Source organism: Myxine glutinosa, chromosome 1 (genome assembly GCF_964187855.1).
Source record: "Myxine glutinosa chromosome 1, kmMyxGlut1.1, whole genome shotgun sequence".
NCBI classification, from domain to species: Eukaryota; Metazoa; Chordata; class Myxini; order Myxiniformes; family Myxinidae; genus Myxine; species Myxine glutinosa.
Genome location: NC_136261.1, coordinates 299,659,056 through 299,675,671, shown reverse-complemented (window position 1 = coordinate 299,675,671; position 16,616 = coordinate 299,659,056). Strand labels below are relative to the sequence as shown.

General features: G+C 45.9%; 1 protein-coding gene across 3 annotated transcripts in view; it reads left to right on the top strand.

Moving 5' to 3' along the window:
- Positions 1-16,616, top strand: part of LOC137439202 (coiled-coil and C2 domain-containing protein 1A) — a 145,124-nt gene that overhangs the window by 32,930 nt on the left and 95,578 nt on the right. For all 3 annotated transcript variants that reach the window (XM_068134937.2, XM_068134943.2, XM_068134955.2), the window contains 3 exons: positions 10,658-10,920; positions 11,888-11,960; positions 12,118-12,233. In XM_068134937.2, coding sequence (XP_067991038.2) covers positions 10,658-10,920; positions 11,888-11,960; positions 12,118-12,233 — 452 coding nt within the window. The remainder of the gene's footprint in view (positions 1-10,657; positions 10,921-11,887; positions 11,961-12,117; positions 12,234-16,616) is intronic.

The following is a 16,616-nucleotide window of genomic DNA, read 5'->3' as shown; positions in this document are numbered from 1 at the left end:
GGGGCCGGCACGGGTCGTGCATGGCGGTCCTTGTGAAACCGCCGCGGCATCGATCCCCGCCGGTCCCCGCTGCACACAACTCACCGAGGGCTCACGTTGGCTATCCGTCGCGCTAGACGCTGCCCCGGTCGGTGTCGATGCTCAAGCCGCGTTCTCACCACTCGCGACCCACTCTGCACTCGCACACCCAGGCGTCCCCGCGCCTCCCACACACTCCGCTACAGCACACTCTCCTTCCACGTCCTCTGGTGTGCATTCTCCCTCGTACTTCTCACTCGTACCTGCACACCTAGGCGCACTCACGCCTTTCACACACTCCGTAACACCCTCGGTTGTGCACTCCTGCACACTTTCTGTAACACGCTCGGGTGTGCACTCCTGCACACACTGTAACACGCTCGGGTGTGCACTCCTGCACACACTCTGTAACACACTCTGTAACACACTCTGTAACACACTCCTGTTACACACTCTTTCCGCACACAGTCTGTAACCCCCACGGGTGTGCACTCCTGTTACACACCCAATCATCGCACACTTTTTCTCCATGCACTCTTCTCGTGCACATTCCGTCATACACTTTTCTCTCACATGCTTCGGCGCACACTCTTCTCGCACACACTCACGCTCCGGTGCACACTTTTCTCTCATGAGCACCAGTCGCCCTCGTACACCGCACAATACAATGGACCTTCCGCGACCGCCCGGGTTTCGTCTCTTTCCCAAGCGCGCCAAAAACCCATTCGCGCCAAACACATTCGCGCCATATTTTCTCACCTTCCCTTCCGTCTTCCTTCCCCGGCTTCTTCGCCAGCCCCTGTAAACCTTTATTGGGGACTAGCAGAAGTACCCGGCATTGCCAGGAGGGGGAGGAGAGGGAGAGGGGGAGGGGGAAGGGGAGGGGAGGGGAACAGGGGGAGAGCGAGCCCCTTGGTAAAGCGAGCGATTTTTTTTTTTCATAGCGTCATAGCGTTCATAGCGTTTCATAGCGTCATAGCGATTTTTTTTTTCATAGTGTCATAGCGTTCATAGCGTTCATATCGTTCATAGCGTTTCATAGCGTCATAGCGATTTTTTTTGTCATAGCGTTCATAGCGTTCATAGCGTCATCACGTGATCGCTCTGAGCGAATCAGCGCCCACCTGCTCTGATTCCGTTGATTCCGTGCGCTGAAATGCGCTGAGGTAAATATGAATAAAAAATATGGATCGTCAAATATTTTGAGTTCGGCCATGTTCGTCCCAGGCTCAATGGCCATGTCTATGCCAAATATCAAGCACGTAATCCTCTCCGTTTAGGAGTCTATCGGTAACATTACACACACACACACACACACACACACACACACACACACACACACACACACACACACACACACACACACACACACTGTGTTTTATATATATATAGATAGCAAGCACGGCATCACGGTGTACATGCAGACTTTGGGTGCATTCCATTTCTTCCCTCTGTGATTCATTTTCCGGTTCTGCTGTCTCTTCGGCCCCAATTATTTCTTTTTCTACCTCAACGACCGCCGGCACGCATGAATTTTCCCTGTCCAATTTGGCGACCGTCGGTTCTTTTACACCCCGCGTCGCGATTTCTATAGCCCCCGTCAATTGAGCTGTGCTCTGCTCTACCTCGCTCTTCACGCGTTCCTCACACCACGTCACCTCGTCGCGCACCATTCAGACCTCCTCGCTCAACCTGCGCCTAATGTCCTCCCCCGCTTTTTTCATGTCCCTCTTTGACGCTGTTATCAATTTTTCCATTTCACACCTTGCTTCGCCTCTCTGGGTGTCCATTTTGCTTTCCAACCTCTCCATGTTACACCTTGCTTCGTCCCTCATTTCTTTCATTTCTTCACTCTTTTTACAGACTTGGCATTTAATATGGAATATTTTTTTTTTCTTGACTTGGGTTTACTTTCTTAACTCAGTATATCAATCTGGTGAGATTATTTTACACTTTGGTGATTTATTTGTTGAAAGAACCATGTCACTGATTGTCTGTCGCAGCAAGAAGTCAACAACAGGATTATATCACAGGTGGCGTGGCAAAATGTACGGACAGGTGCATTTGATGATTGGCTTCACAGTCGGGTATACAAGGGTTGTTGTGTTATGTATTAGTGGAAAACAACTGCTGCACGTCTCCAAAAGTTATTGCCGCTTCCTCTGGAGATGGTCCGTCAATTTGACAATGCTGTTTGTCATGGAGTGTTGGCTTTACGAAATTACGGCATGAAACAGCGTGCTATTGCTCAGCAGTATGGCATCACTCAAGGTCAGGTGTCAACGATCCTGAAACGAAATGCTCAGAGGGGTGTCCCTACTCCAATACCGAGGCCAGGACGTCCCCGCAGAACCACAAGGAGGGATGATCACCAGCTGCACCGGTTAGTCCGCAATGGCCGTACCAAGTCAGCTAATCGGCTTAGGGCTGAGTAGCAGCAACTGACAAATGTGCCTGTATCCAGAAGGCTAGTCAACCAACGACTGGTTCAAGCAGGCTATCGTGCCAGGCGTCCCCTGAGAAAGCCGCGCCTGACCAGACAACACCGCCAGCGCCGATTGCAGTGGGCCAGAGAGCACCGTCAATGGCAGCCAGGACACTAGAATCACGTGATCTTCAGTGACGAGTCTAGATTTCTGGTCTATCGTCAAGATGGCAGCGTCCGAGTGCGCAAACAAGTGCATGAAGCCTACAACAAAGATTGTATAGTGCCAAGAGTCCAAGCTGGAGGTGGTGGGGTGACCGTTTGGGCTGCTTTTCATGCAGGGGGCAAAACTAACCTGCTTGTTCTGAATGGAAACCTGAACCAGTTCAAGTACAGGGCCATTCTGGAAGAAACATTGCTTCCATTTGCTCGTGCAGCCTTTCGAGGAAACTTTGTCTTCCAAGATGACAATGCACGGCCTCATCGTGCTCGCATGATCCAACACTTTCTTGTTGACCATGGTGTCGAGCATATGGAGTAGCCTGCCATGTCCCCGGATATGAATCCGATAGAGAACTTGTGGGCAGAATTAACGCGTCAAATCGACCACTTGGACCAGCAGCCGACCTCTGTGCATGAATTGCAGCAGGCTATTGTCACTACATGGCAAGCGATTCCTGTCCAAACCTTGGCAAATCTCGTGAACAGCATGCCTCAACGTGCACGTGCTCTCCTGAATGCTTGTGGGGGTTACACGAAATACTGAACTGTAATTTTACTGTCTGTAATCCCAGTCATAATTTAACTTTTGTTTTTGTTAAAAAAAAAATTGGCTAATGCGCAAAATAAAGAGATACTTCTGGAAAACTTACAGAAGTTTAACACAGTACTGTCCATGAATTGAGTTCGATATCAGTTTACATCACTTTCAAGGATCAATTTATTTGTTTCGAAATGTCAAATGTGGTTTTTGTTTCTTTTGAAGGTCACATTAACAAAATCTAGAATAATTTCAACATAATTCCAATGAACTTTTGGTTCTAAGACATCTTGAAAAGTAAGTTCACCCCGGCAAAAAAAATATTCCATATTAAATGCCAAGTCTGTATTATTGTCGCATTTTGACTCTGCCATGTATGTTCTCATTTGTGCCATAAAAAGGCCCCAGTCCATTGGCACTGCGGGCCCGGCTCTCTCCGCCACATGCGAGGCGCCGCCATTGTCTTTACCAGGTGCCGCACCCTTTTTTGCTTCCTCCACTACCAACTGTCTCTCTGGGCCCTGAGTCATTAATTTTACCTCTACCTCATCTTCTACCCCCACCGGCATTCGACCGCTTTGGCTAGCCATGGTACGAATATAAAATTTTGGATTTAAATACTAAATTTCGTCCGCTCGTAATTTCGAGTGCGTGAAGCGCACTCCCGGTCCAATCTCACTCCCCGACACCAAATGTTATGGCCAATATGTACAATTCGGTGTCCAAAATTTTGTCCAGGGTTCCAAATCCCCACTCCTGACTACCAAATGTTATGGTTTTCCGCCGCCCTTCCTACCCTTACCAAGGGGAGATTAAGCCCCCTGTTCTTTCTTGGCCGGCGTAACCGAGACTTGAAACGCCCCTCCCGGGCAAACGCAAGGTCGGGTTTCGGGACAAGTCTCGCACGTACCTAAATACCTGCACCGCCGCGGAAGCGGGAATCAAGCCTCGCACGAGCCACGTGCAAATTGGGTACACCGAGCGGATTGCGTACCACGTGGTCCGTGCAGTTACCGTTAGTATTGGAACCCGATTCGAGCGGTTCTATTCGCACCACGCTTAGTCAATGATGGAAAACACAAGACGGTCGAATAAAGGAAGAATACGATTTAATTATTATCTACACAAGTATGTACAAGTCGGTAGAAAGCAGAGAGACACAGAGCAGCCTTAAGCAGTCTTATATTAACACCAGACACGGGCCCGATCACACTCACAAAGGGGAAATGCAGGCAGGATGTTCACACGCTGCCTTGGTCGTCCAGGAACGGCTTTGCCCGGCGTGGCTCTCCACGGTCACAGTAGTCCCACGATGAAGGCAAGCAGGTGGTGGAAGGGATCTCTGTAGCGCGTCTCTCGAACAAAGGGCAGATGAGGCAGGAGGGAAATGTATGCGTCTCTCGCCGGCTTGACGGTTTTCCCCAGCGTGTTTAGTTGCCGGCGCGCTATCACTCACGTAACCCAATAGAGGCTCGGCCTCAAGCTCAACCGAGCATCCAATTTGGTAAGAGTGCTTATAACTTAGTTCATGCGCGTCTTCTCTCTTGCACAACACTCAACTCTCACAGGACTTAGTGAAGTGCCTCCCTTTGCAGAACTGCTCACTCACAGGACTTTAATAACTTGCAAGCTCACCCCTTCGCAGAACTGCTAACTGACCCGAACTGCTGGTGGGGGCTTCGCGCAACGGGTTTTATTGCCACGCCCTTAGCCCTCTCGAATGTTGCAACCACACCCTGTGACGCATTGCCACAGCCACTCCCTTCGAGCCCTGATTGTCGACTCGCGCTTACCGTCAGCTTCTCCGCCGCCCTCATTCGGTCTTGCCTCGATTTGCCAGGCCTGCCTCGTGTTAATTCGCGCCGAAAAGCCAAAGGCGGCATAAGGCAATGGAGGCGGCATAAGGCAATGGAGGCGGCATAAGGCAATGGAGGCGGCATAAGGCAATGGAGGCGGCATAAGGCAATGGAGGCGGCATAAGGCAATGGAGGCGGCATAAGGCAATGGAGGCGGCATAAGGCAATGGAGGCGGCATAAGGCAATGGAGGATCCTACTCTCATTATTCTACTCAACGCAAAACCAACACAGGAAAAGGACTATTCTCACACATACGAAGAAATAACTGAACTATCGCGAGGCTACATGTTGTAGTGTGACTAAACTATGAGGGGGAAATTTGACCTTTATTGGACAAACTCAAAACTGCAACAGTATTTTAAACCGTATCGTGGAATATTTTAAACAGAATCATGCTAACGTAATCATAAGACTTTAATCAAAGAAACAAGTAAAATACCTATTTTGGGGGGGCAAACCTTCCCCCTTCCCATAGACTACCTTAAACCCCAATTTTTTTTTTAATGCAGTGAACAGTCTTTGCCTCATCATAGGTGGTCAAGTTTCATTTTAATTGCATATGTAGTTTCTGAGAAAAATGCAAATACCTTTTTTATTGGGCAACGTAGACCCCCAAAGGGGCAGATTTTTTTTTTAATGCCGTGAACAAACTTTGGTACAACCCGGGTGGTGAAGGTTGTGGTAATGTTTCATTGAAATTGTGTGTGTAGTTTCAGAGAAGAAAGCAAATATATATTTTGGGGGGTCAAACCTGGACCCACATTTCCCACCCACCCCCCCCCCCCCCCCATATAACCCCTTTGACCTCGATATTCTTAGTGCCATGAACAAACTTCGGTACATCACGGGTGATGAAGGTTGTCATCAAGTTTCCTCGAAATAGTGTCACTTTGACCTCCGGTAGACCCCATTAGACAGCGATTTTTTTTTTTTTTTTTTTTTTTTTTTTTTTTAAATAACTGCTGTGAACAAACTTTAGTCACAACATAACAAATATAATTTGTTCCAAATTTGGTCACAATCCCTTCAGCAGTTTCGGAGAAGAAGTTGCAAGTGTTTACTGACTGACGATGTGACATCACATAAGTTCCCCCGAACTTAGTTCCAGGTGAGCTAAAAATAGGACATTGTGTGAAATCGATTTTATTTTCTGCATTTATGCACATACAGAAATTTAAAATATCTTTCCCCCCTTTCATCTAATCATAACTGTTGTTCCCTGTTCCAACCATTCTCTTGTTTTGTTGTTTTTTTGGATAACTTCATGGAATGCACAAGTGTTTCCCTTTCCTTTACAAGACAAAAATGCACAAGATAAGAATGCCGCATTACTATTCCCTCACTTAAAAGCAAAAAAACAACAACAAAAAAACATATGTCGTGCATAGTACGATACTTGTGAAATCCCTAAAATAAGTTGTTGGCCTATGATGACCTCAAAAATAATTGGTGGTTGAATTCGGTTAGCTGATATGAAAATCCTATTCAAATTTCAAGTCAATTGGATGAAAATTGAGGATTTTAGAAATTTGACAAAGTTGGTGACCTTTGGCCTATGTTGACCTATTAACCTTTTGACCCCCAAAACAATAGGCTTCTTGCTTATGACTACCTCTACCATTTGGTTAAGTTTCGTCAAGATCGGTTGAAAATTGTGACCTGTAGGCGACTGACATACAGACAAACAGACAGACAGAATAACGCACAAGACCAACCAATATACACTCAACCCTCGGCTATCGCGAACTCAGCTATCGCGTTTATGTGCTATCGCGGCTACCTAAAAAACTGCACAAACACGACTATCGCACCCCAAATACGCGCTATAGCGCACCGGAAATGGTGGGGAAAAAAACAAAAAATCAAACAGTCCGGGTGCTACGTCATCACCGAGCGTGGGGTGATTCACGTGCTGATTGGTTGTGACGTCAGGACGTCAGGGGCACTGTGATTGTCCGCCCGGCGCCATTCAAGTGCGCATCGCCTCAGAGCGAATACTGTATGTACTGTAATAGCAGTGTCTAAACCTTTTTTTTGTGATATAACAATGGCCGATATACCCCGACCCCGACCCCCCACCATTGCCCAGCGTAATGCAGCGGCACCTGCAAGGGAAATCAAGAAGAGGAAGAACTTAACTTACGCTCAGAAATGCGAAATTGTGCAGTTGATCGACAATGGTGAAACAAAGCGAAGTGTTGGAAAGAAATTTGGGATAAATGAGTCAACAGTGCGAGGTATTTACCAAAACCGTGACCATATCAAGGCCCATATGAATCTTGCCTCATCAGAAGCAGGTGCCCAAGCTTTGCGAAGCCGTAATCAATTGATCCTCAAGACAGAACAATTACTCGGACGATATCTGGAGAGGCAAGCGAAGCGAAACTTGGCGATTGATACTCGTGAAATTATGGACACTGCCAAGGACATTTATGCTGCTGTGGCTCGTAAGATGGGTGTGCAACAACCTCCAGTCTTTCTTGCATCCAAAGGGTGGGTAGATAGGTTCATGTCCCGTCATAAAGTGAAAAGTGTTAAGATATCTGGCGAGGCGGCAAGTGGGGACAAGTCTGCAGCCCGCGAGTACCCTGAATCTCTAAAAAATATTATGGATGAAGGCCAGTACACTCCCGATCAAATTTTTAATATGGACGAAACCAATTTCTATTGGAAAGCAATGCCTCGGCGAACATTTATCACTACCAAGTCAGCCAAAGTTCGTGGAAGGAAGGCCATAAAGGAGCGTTTCACCCTGCTGTTCGTTATGAATGCGTCAGGAACATGCCGCCTTAAACCCACAGTTGTGCATCGAGCTAAACGACCCAGGGCCTACAAAGGATGCAACATGAACAAATTAAATGTGCACTGGTTGACATCAAAGAAGGGGTATATGTCGGCCAAACTTTCCCAGGACTGGCTCAAGGAGGCATTCATTCCCGAGGTTGAGGATTTTTGCAAGTCCCAAAACACAAGGTTGAACATTCTCCTGCTCCTCGACAATGCCCCTGGACATTCGCCACTTCAAAGGGCCGAGCATCCTAATGTGAAGGTCGAGTTTTTGCCACCAAACACGACTTCCTTGATCCAGCCCCTCGATCAGGAGGTCATATCAGTTGTGAAGGCGTCCTATTCCACACGGCAATTTAGGAAGATGCGGCAGGCAACTAAAGACACCGCCGTTATCCAGCAATTGCTCGACAGTGAGGATGACGATGACATGGTTCAATGGGATACTGAGGCAGAACAAAAAGTGATTCGGTATTGGAAAAACGACAATGTGAAACAGGCTATCGACTTAATGGTAGACTGCTGGAACAATGTTACCCCAGCCACTATCAATCATGCCTGGTGTAACATTTTGGAAGGTCTCCCTGAGGACCGCCAGGTGGCTGTGCCAGGTACGCCACAGACTGTTGAGGCAGAAGTAGAGGCAGCGGCGGAAGAGGCACACCAAATCCCTGGAGCTGGTTTTGCTGAGACTACTGGTGAGGACGTCCGAGAAATGATACAGCCTGCTGCAGTTACTGTCGACGAAATAATTGAGGAAGATGATGTGGAACAAGAAGAGGACAGTTCGGGAGAGGATGAGGAAGGTGTAAATGTGAGGCGTGAGGGATTATCCATGGCCGACATCAAGAAGATGATCGACTTGGGTTGCCAGCTTCGCCACCTCTTTGAACAAGATTTAACAATCAACAGCGAAGCAAGGTGCTCCTTTATTAATAAGGCACTGGCAGGTTACGAGGAGCAGTATCACGCCCACATCAACTCCCTCCGCCAATGCCAGATCACCGAATTCTTACGGCGTCACAACGAGGCACAGCCCTCTGTCTTTGACGAGCCCTCTGACGTGAAGGGCTTCTCTGGTGCTACAGCTGACGCAATCCTGGATGAGTTAGAGGCACGTAGGGGTGGTCAATAAGACTCCACCCAAGCCTCGGAACCTACCCAACCATCTAAGCCCCTCATCGTCCCCAAAAGGTAAATAAAATGGTTTAAAAAAGTACTTTTTTTTTACCATTTTATTTTTATTTACATATTGTGATTCTTGTTTTAATGTTTCTTTATATGTTAATGTTTCTTTATATGGTAGAAACACTTGGTAAAAAAGTGGCAAAAATAGGTTAAATATGTGGTCAACTTGGGGGTCCTGGCACCAATTAGAATTATTACCATACGTTCTTCAGTTCGGCTATCGTGATTTCGGCTAACGCGCACCGATGGCGGCACCAATTAGGCGCGATAGCCGAGGGTTGAGTGTACTTGAAAAATCTTCGATTCTCGCAAGTAATAACGGGAATATTGTAATCGACTCCATCTGTCCCTTTGTCCGTCCGTCATGCTATTCCTTCCTAAACGGTTGGGCCGAAATTCACCAGGCCTTGTAGTTATGTCGGCACGATGATGCAAGAGCAGTATCATTTTTGGCCTTACCCTCTGGGACCCTGAGTTGGAATCAAAGGTCAAATAGCAAACAATGCAATTACAGGCACATTTGAAAACATTTTTTCATGAAACTTCGTACATGCAATCAACATTGGAGGACATATGAAATGTGTAATGATTTTTTGGATTTGATCACTGATCCATGCCCCAGGGGGTCGGGACTTTGTGATATAGAAAAGGTAAACTGTTCAGCTTTGCGGAGCCAACTCCAAGAGAGGACAACAAGAGGACAACTCTGCCAAGTGCCATTCTAGTTCAACTTTGCTTTTGGTAGGAAGCGTGGGGATTTGCAATGGCGTGCCATCAACTTCGCTCTAGTTTGTTTTAGTTTATTTTCCTGATTTTATTTTATTTATTTATTTCCCACTGTATTTGTATCCCGTTTATATATGACCTCATATGAATTAACATTTGTATTTCTTTTCTTCACCTTTTCTATTCCCAGTGACCTTTCAATTTTGTCCCCGTATACGTATAGCTTTCTCTATTGACAATGCCCCAGTTTGTTATTTGTCATTACTGTTTTTTCCTCATCAACCTGTCTTCTGCTACATTGTCTTACCTGTGTCTCAAGATTCATTGATAGTTGTATATATTTTTTGGCCTGCAGTCCATGTTTACTTTCGATGGAATCGATAGAATGGTGATTGTACTGCCATGGGAAGCCAGGAGAGCTGCCATTTCACATTTCAGGCGTTAACACTTCGTCGGAGCAAACAGCTCCTTTGCTGTGACAAAGAATTAACACTCGAAAAAATCAGCTTCTCCTTGCTTCCCACACCGGTTACCATACTTCATCAATGTTCCGTTGGCTCAATACATTGTTATAGATATCCACCGATGCAAAAACAACACTAATCTTTGTGTGCAAGACTACTTTTCTATCCTTTCTCTTATTTGCCTGTTTATCTGTCATTTGTAAACCTTTTTTTATTTGCTTAGTAAACTGTTAGTGTGGATTTTTTAAAAGCTTCTGTTATCTATCTCTTCTATGCGCTAATAATTCCCTTTGTTTTTCATTGACTGTCGTAATATGAATGTAATCTCACCACCTAACAGCATCCTTTCTGGAATCCATACTGATCATACTGAATAAGTCTGAGCCACGTTGCAGATTAAATCAACATCACTCCATTTGTCACCATTCCAGCCTCATCTCAAGCTCCGTCCTTGTCCAGGGACCGACTTCTGGTGCCAGCTCCGCTCCATGCTTCAACCTCCACTCCAACCCCAGGCAAGGCTCAACTTCCAGTCCAATCCCCGCAAGTGACACCTCCATCAGCTTCACCACCTGCTCCGACCACAGCTCTCGAGGCGATGGAGCAGCGCTTGGCTGTGTATACTGCCATTGCAGAACGTGCCCGGCAAGAGGACAACAATTCCAAGGCACGGAGGCATGATAGAATCACCAAGGTGAGTAGAGAATTCATAGAACAACCTACCCTGTGCAGTCTTGAGAAAAAGGACAAGGAAGGGTTACCAACTCCTTTATTTGGACGAGGTTAGCTCTTTCGGCAACGCTAGATGCTTCCCTTTTGTCTAAATGTCTCTGTTCCTCCGTCCTCAGAGCACGCAGCAAACTTGATTGGTCGAGATGGCGTAAAATGTTGCCCAAGTCCGGCGAAACTGAGGGTTTTGTAAATCCAAACAAGGCGATTTTATTTTTGTTCTGCAATTTTCAATTATATGATTCAATTCAAATAAAATAAAAGTTTTAAAAGCTGTGAAAGAAAATAAAAACATTGAATCAGAAGTTTAGCGCCATTGAGCACTCTCTTTTGCACTACCTTATTCATCATGTTAAATTAGTTAGTTGTGCTCGTTTTTTGTGTGTCTTATGTCATCCCTAAAAACAATAAGTTTCCTATTGGGAATGATTTTCAATTTTGTTTGACCACCAGACAGGCAGACAGATTTAAAAACATTACCTTACTCCTGTGTGCACATGCATGCTCGGGATGAGATAACGTACAATTTGTCAAATTCAGAGGCAAAATACTGCTAAACTGCAGGTTTGTGTTGTTTTATGTTCTTGGTGTTTGAAATATAACATTCAATTGAAATTAAGTAGCTCCTTGATTTATAGACTGACAGACAGCGTGATCAAATTGACAGAGTACATGCACGGGGTATAGTAATGATATCCTGGTGGTTATATATGACAGTGTGAGTGAATGGGGAGGAGGAACAGGAGAAAATAAAAAAACACAGATGGTTGGGAGCGTACATAGGAGTAAAGGGAGAAAGCAATGGAAGGTTGGTTGTTTAAAAACAAAAAGGTGCATAGTACACTGAAAAAACGTTTTCATCATGTTACCATGCATAGCCAGCAAAGTTGCAGTGGAATATGACCAAATTATTTGCGTGGTTTGTTCATCAGCAATATAAGGATGCAATCAAAATGACCAAAGCTGGACGACCTGTGGATTTCTTGGCTCTTCCTTCCCTGCCATGTAAGGTGCCACCCATTCAATGATGTCCACGCAACGTTACCTCTTCAGTTTTTCTTTCACTTAATGTTGTACCTGATCATACACTTTACTTCCTGTACCTACAAACTCTTACCAACTCATCGCTGTTTTAATGTTTTCTTAAATCTTTGGTGTGTAGCATTTCCTCCGATTCCAGGAGTGACTCAGAGTGGCCAGAGTGGCTTTGAAGAGTGCCTGGCTGCAGCGTCGCAGCTCGTCAAGGAAGAGGCACAGCCAGAAGAGGAAGAACAAGAGGTGAATGAGGAGGTGTTGACATAATATTGATTGAGTGAAAGACGGACAATCATTCCAAAATTTACAATTTGACTTCTTCAACGCTTTATAACATGCGCATACATTTCGTACTTGTGTAAGAACGTAAGGGCTACAACTACATGCTCATTGATGTGTAAGCGCATGTACAAAACTAACCATAATTTTTACGAAAAAGGCCGGCATAGTGTATACTGCTCTTGCACATAATTACTTAAGATGAATATTCCATGAATTCTGTTGAATATGTCCCTGAGCATAACATAATTATACAAGTAATAATGCAGTGAAGGAGTTGGTCATCCTTCACCAAAAGCAAGTATATCGAGAAAAATTGTAAACCAGCTGATTGAAGTCCAGCACAGGATGAAGTCCTCCTCCAGCTCAGGTTGATGGATGTTTGGCAAACACTTCATACTCGCCAAGTGTAAACCAGCTGATTGAAGCTGACATCTCTCCGCTTCCAGTCCCTCGAGCGAGGAGGCTTGCTTCGATCTCTCATGGCATCGAAGTTTGAGTATTTTCCCATTCGTGTCTTTGTCAAATTTCCACTGGTTATTTTATTGCGTATGTGTTATTGTATGTTTCTAGTTAATTTTGGTTTTGTAATTATTGCAAACTTGTGTGTAATTAGTCGTTTTTTGTTCGCACCTCATGCGTGGCCTGGTCTCTCCAGGCTCCCTCCCCCCTCGTCGGTGTTTTGTGAATATTAGTTCTTTCCTTTGCTGTATTTGCTTGTTTCTTTGATTTTCTTTTCTCTCCCTACCTCCCACGAACATCTTACCACGTCTAACGTTTTAAACACCAAAATTTTTTTTTTTAAAGACTTTCTTAATTCTTTCTATCCTTGCGGACACGTGCTTGTTCTCTCGCCCCCTTGTCTCGCCTTGTGCCCCGCCCCATTTATCACCTTTTTCTTCCACCTCTCCAACCTTTCCAACTCTAGTTTCCTCCATACTCATTCAACCCTTTCTCCTTCTTTCTCAAATCCACGTCCTCACTTAGGGACTCTTCCCAGGTGTTTTTCATGGTTTTGTTTAAATATTATTTAAATATGTTTAAACTTTCCCCTGCAGTGTTTTTATTCAGTGATTTATTACAACACGCTGTTTTTCTTCCTATTTAAAAGGCTTTTTTCGATTTCCTCTTCAATTCATTCCACTTCAAAAAAAAATATTCAATCTCTTACAATCCTTCCTTTCTACATTCTCCAAACTCACCTTCATTCCACCCCTCCTATATCGTTTTTAAATGGATCTCTGACTTGAAAATCACAATAAACCCAGTTTGTAAAAAATGCTTGTTTTTCATTATCATCCACTTTCGAAACTCCCCCCTCACCCCTCCCCTTCAAAACTCCCCCCCCAACCCCTCCCCTTAAAATCTCCAGCCCTACCCCTCCCCTTCAAATATCCCCCCCCCCCCCGCCATATTTCTCCAATTCTCCCCCCTCCCCCCTCCTCCTCAAAGCTGCCTCCCCAATTTGTCTCCCTTCTCTCTCATACCTCAACCTCCTCCAACCTTATACTTTGCTCTGCCCCCCCCCCCTCAAACAACCCCTCACTGTGCCTCATCCCATCACCATCAAACCTTTTGTCCTCCTCATCCTTCCCTTTCTCTTGGCTAAAGAACTTGGCTAAAGATGGTCGAAGAAGAAATGCGGGCAAGGGGGTTAACAAGGGGAGATGCAGAAAATAGGGCAAAATGGAGAGGATTGTCATGGGGACCGCAAGGCTAACCCCCGCTCTTGCAGGGAAAATGGCCTTAAAATGCTTGCTGTTGTTGTTGTTGTTGTATCCTTCCCTTTCTCCTAACTCTTCTGCAATCTTTGACACACTATCAACAGCTCTCCCTACCTCCCCCCTTCATCTTACCTTACCCCTCCCCTCTCCTGTCCTACACCCGATGCTCCCCCTCCCTCTTCCATCACGGTATGGACCTCAAATATCCGGGACCTTCACTCAAACCTGATTGATCTCTCCATACAGGTTGCTTCTGACAAACCAGACGTAATCGATCTGCTTAACACAAACTTACCTCCTTCAAGATGTCTCTGATTACTTAATATGTCTAAACAAGCAAATACAGCGAAACTTAATATATCTTCCTGGTTACTCCCTCCTCCGATATGATAGACCTGAGCCTTGTCCTGGTGGTGGTGTTGCTATTTTTATCAAAAACTCTCTTCCTCGCTCTCATTGCACTGCCTTCTCTCAACCCCACCCTTCAGGAGTACCTCTGGCTATGGCTTCCTCTCCGCTCCCACCTTTTGTTCATATGTGTTTTGTACCGTCCTCCAAACAGTGATGACTCCATTTACATTTCGCTGTCTGACAACATGGACCAACTTCTCTCCACTCATCCCAACTCTCTCTTCCTCATATTTGGCGAGTTCATCTGTCATCATGCCAGCTGGCTGGGTGTGGGTTCCTCTCTCACCAGCCATGGCATCTCAGCAAAGGACTTCTGCAACTCATTGGGACTGACACAATCTGTCAATTTCCCGACCCGGATCTCAGTCAACTGAGCATCTTCTCTTCGAGACTTGATTATGACAAACTTCCCTGCAAATGTCTGCTGCTCTTCTTCTGCTCCAATCGGTTCTTCTTTTCATGTGCTTGTTGAGGTGGATATATCTCTGGCCATTCTCAGAGAGCCCCCTCAGCATCGACGAATTTGGCATTTCACTCATGCCGACTGGCATGGTCTTCAAGCAGCCATCAATCATCTGGACTGGTCTCCCATCTCTACTGCCTCTGACATCAACTCTTCCTGGGAATTCTTCCAAAGTAAACTGCTCTCTCTCATGCACAGATTTATCCCATCTCGTCTTCAGTTGTCATACCTTTCCTCCCGTCCATGGTACACTGAATCTTGTGGTGAGGCAGTTGCCCTGAAACAACTTGCCTTTGCCTCTTGGAAGGCTAATCCAACTGAAGGCAATCTCAGTTTCTTCCACCAAGCTCAGAACAAGTGTGTGTCTACCCTCAGGAGAGCCAGGAAGCACTATCTCTCTACTCTCAAGACTGAACTCTCAAACCTGTCTCCTTCCTCCAAATCCTGGTGGTGTCTGCTCAAATCTGGCTTTTGTGTTTGTTCCCCCTCCATCCCTTCCCTTACCTCAAATGGCTACACAGTTGACACCGCAAGTGACAAAGCCAAATGCCTCAACTCTGTGTTTGCCTCAAAATATTGTGTCCCGAACCCCATCTCTCTCTGTATCCACCTTTCCCAGTCGAACTCAGCTGCTCTTGGACTCTGTGTCCTTCTCTCCTGACAAGGTGGAGAAGTTTCTGTCAAACCTCGGCTCTGATTCTGCAACTGGACCAGACGGCATCAGCCCACGGGTCCTAAAATCCTGCTCTGCCGCTCTTTCACACCCTCTCTCTATTCTCTTCACCCTCTCTTTTGCTCAAGGTCATCTGCCATCAGTTTGGAAATCAGCCAACATTGCCGCTTTACACAAAAAGGTGCAAAAACAGTCCTTGCAACTACAAACCAATCAGCCTGCTCCCAATTATCAGCAATGTCATGGAATCCATCATTGCTTTGGATATCAAATCCTTCCTCTTCTCCAATGGCTTGATCGCTGATCATCAATTTGGTTTCATACCAGGTCACTCTACTCTGGACATGCTGCTTCTGCTGTCTCAACAATGGATGGAGGTCCTCAATGCCAAACAGGAAATCAGAGCTGTCTCCCTTGACATATCACGCACCTTCGATACGGTCTGGCACCTCGCTCTGCTCACCAAACTGTCCTCCTATGGTATCCATGGAAATGTCCACGCATGGCCTGCGGGGAGATTCTTCTCTGGTCGTAGTCAACGTGTGGCCCTGAATGGATTTCTCTTGTGTCCCCTTCCTGTTTAGGCTGGAGTTCCCCAAGGCAGTGTTCTGGGCCCTGTGCTTTTTCTGGTCTTCATCAATGATCTCTCCAACTCTCTGGAATATCCTCCATCTCTTTGCTGATGACTCCACTCTCTGCCGCTCCATTCCTCATCCCTTAGATCGGCAGTCTGCAGCCTCCTCACTCTCTGCACACCTGGACAAAATCAGACTGGTCAAACAAGTGGAACATGTCTTTCAATCCTGACAAATCTCACACTCTTACTGTGTCTCTCCGAAAAGACCATCTGAATAACCCTCCCATCTACTTTCTCAACAATCCTCTCCAATAAGTTCTGTCACTCAAGCTCTTGGGTCTCACTATCTGCCATGATCTTTCCTGGGAAAACCACATTTCCAAGCTGGCCTCCAAAGCCAGTCGCCGACTGGGCATCTTTCGTCGTGCGAAGTCCTTCCTTGGCACACCTGAACTCCTCACCACATACAAGGCTTTCAGCCGCAGCTCAATGGAATACT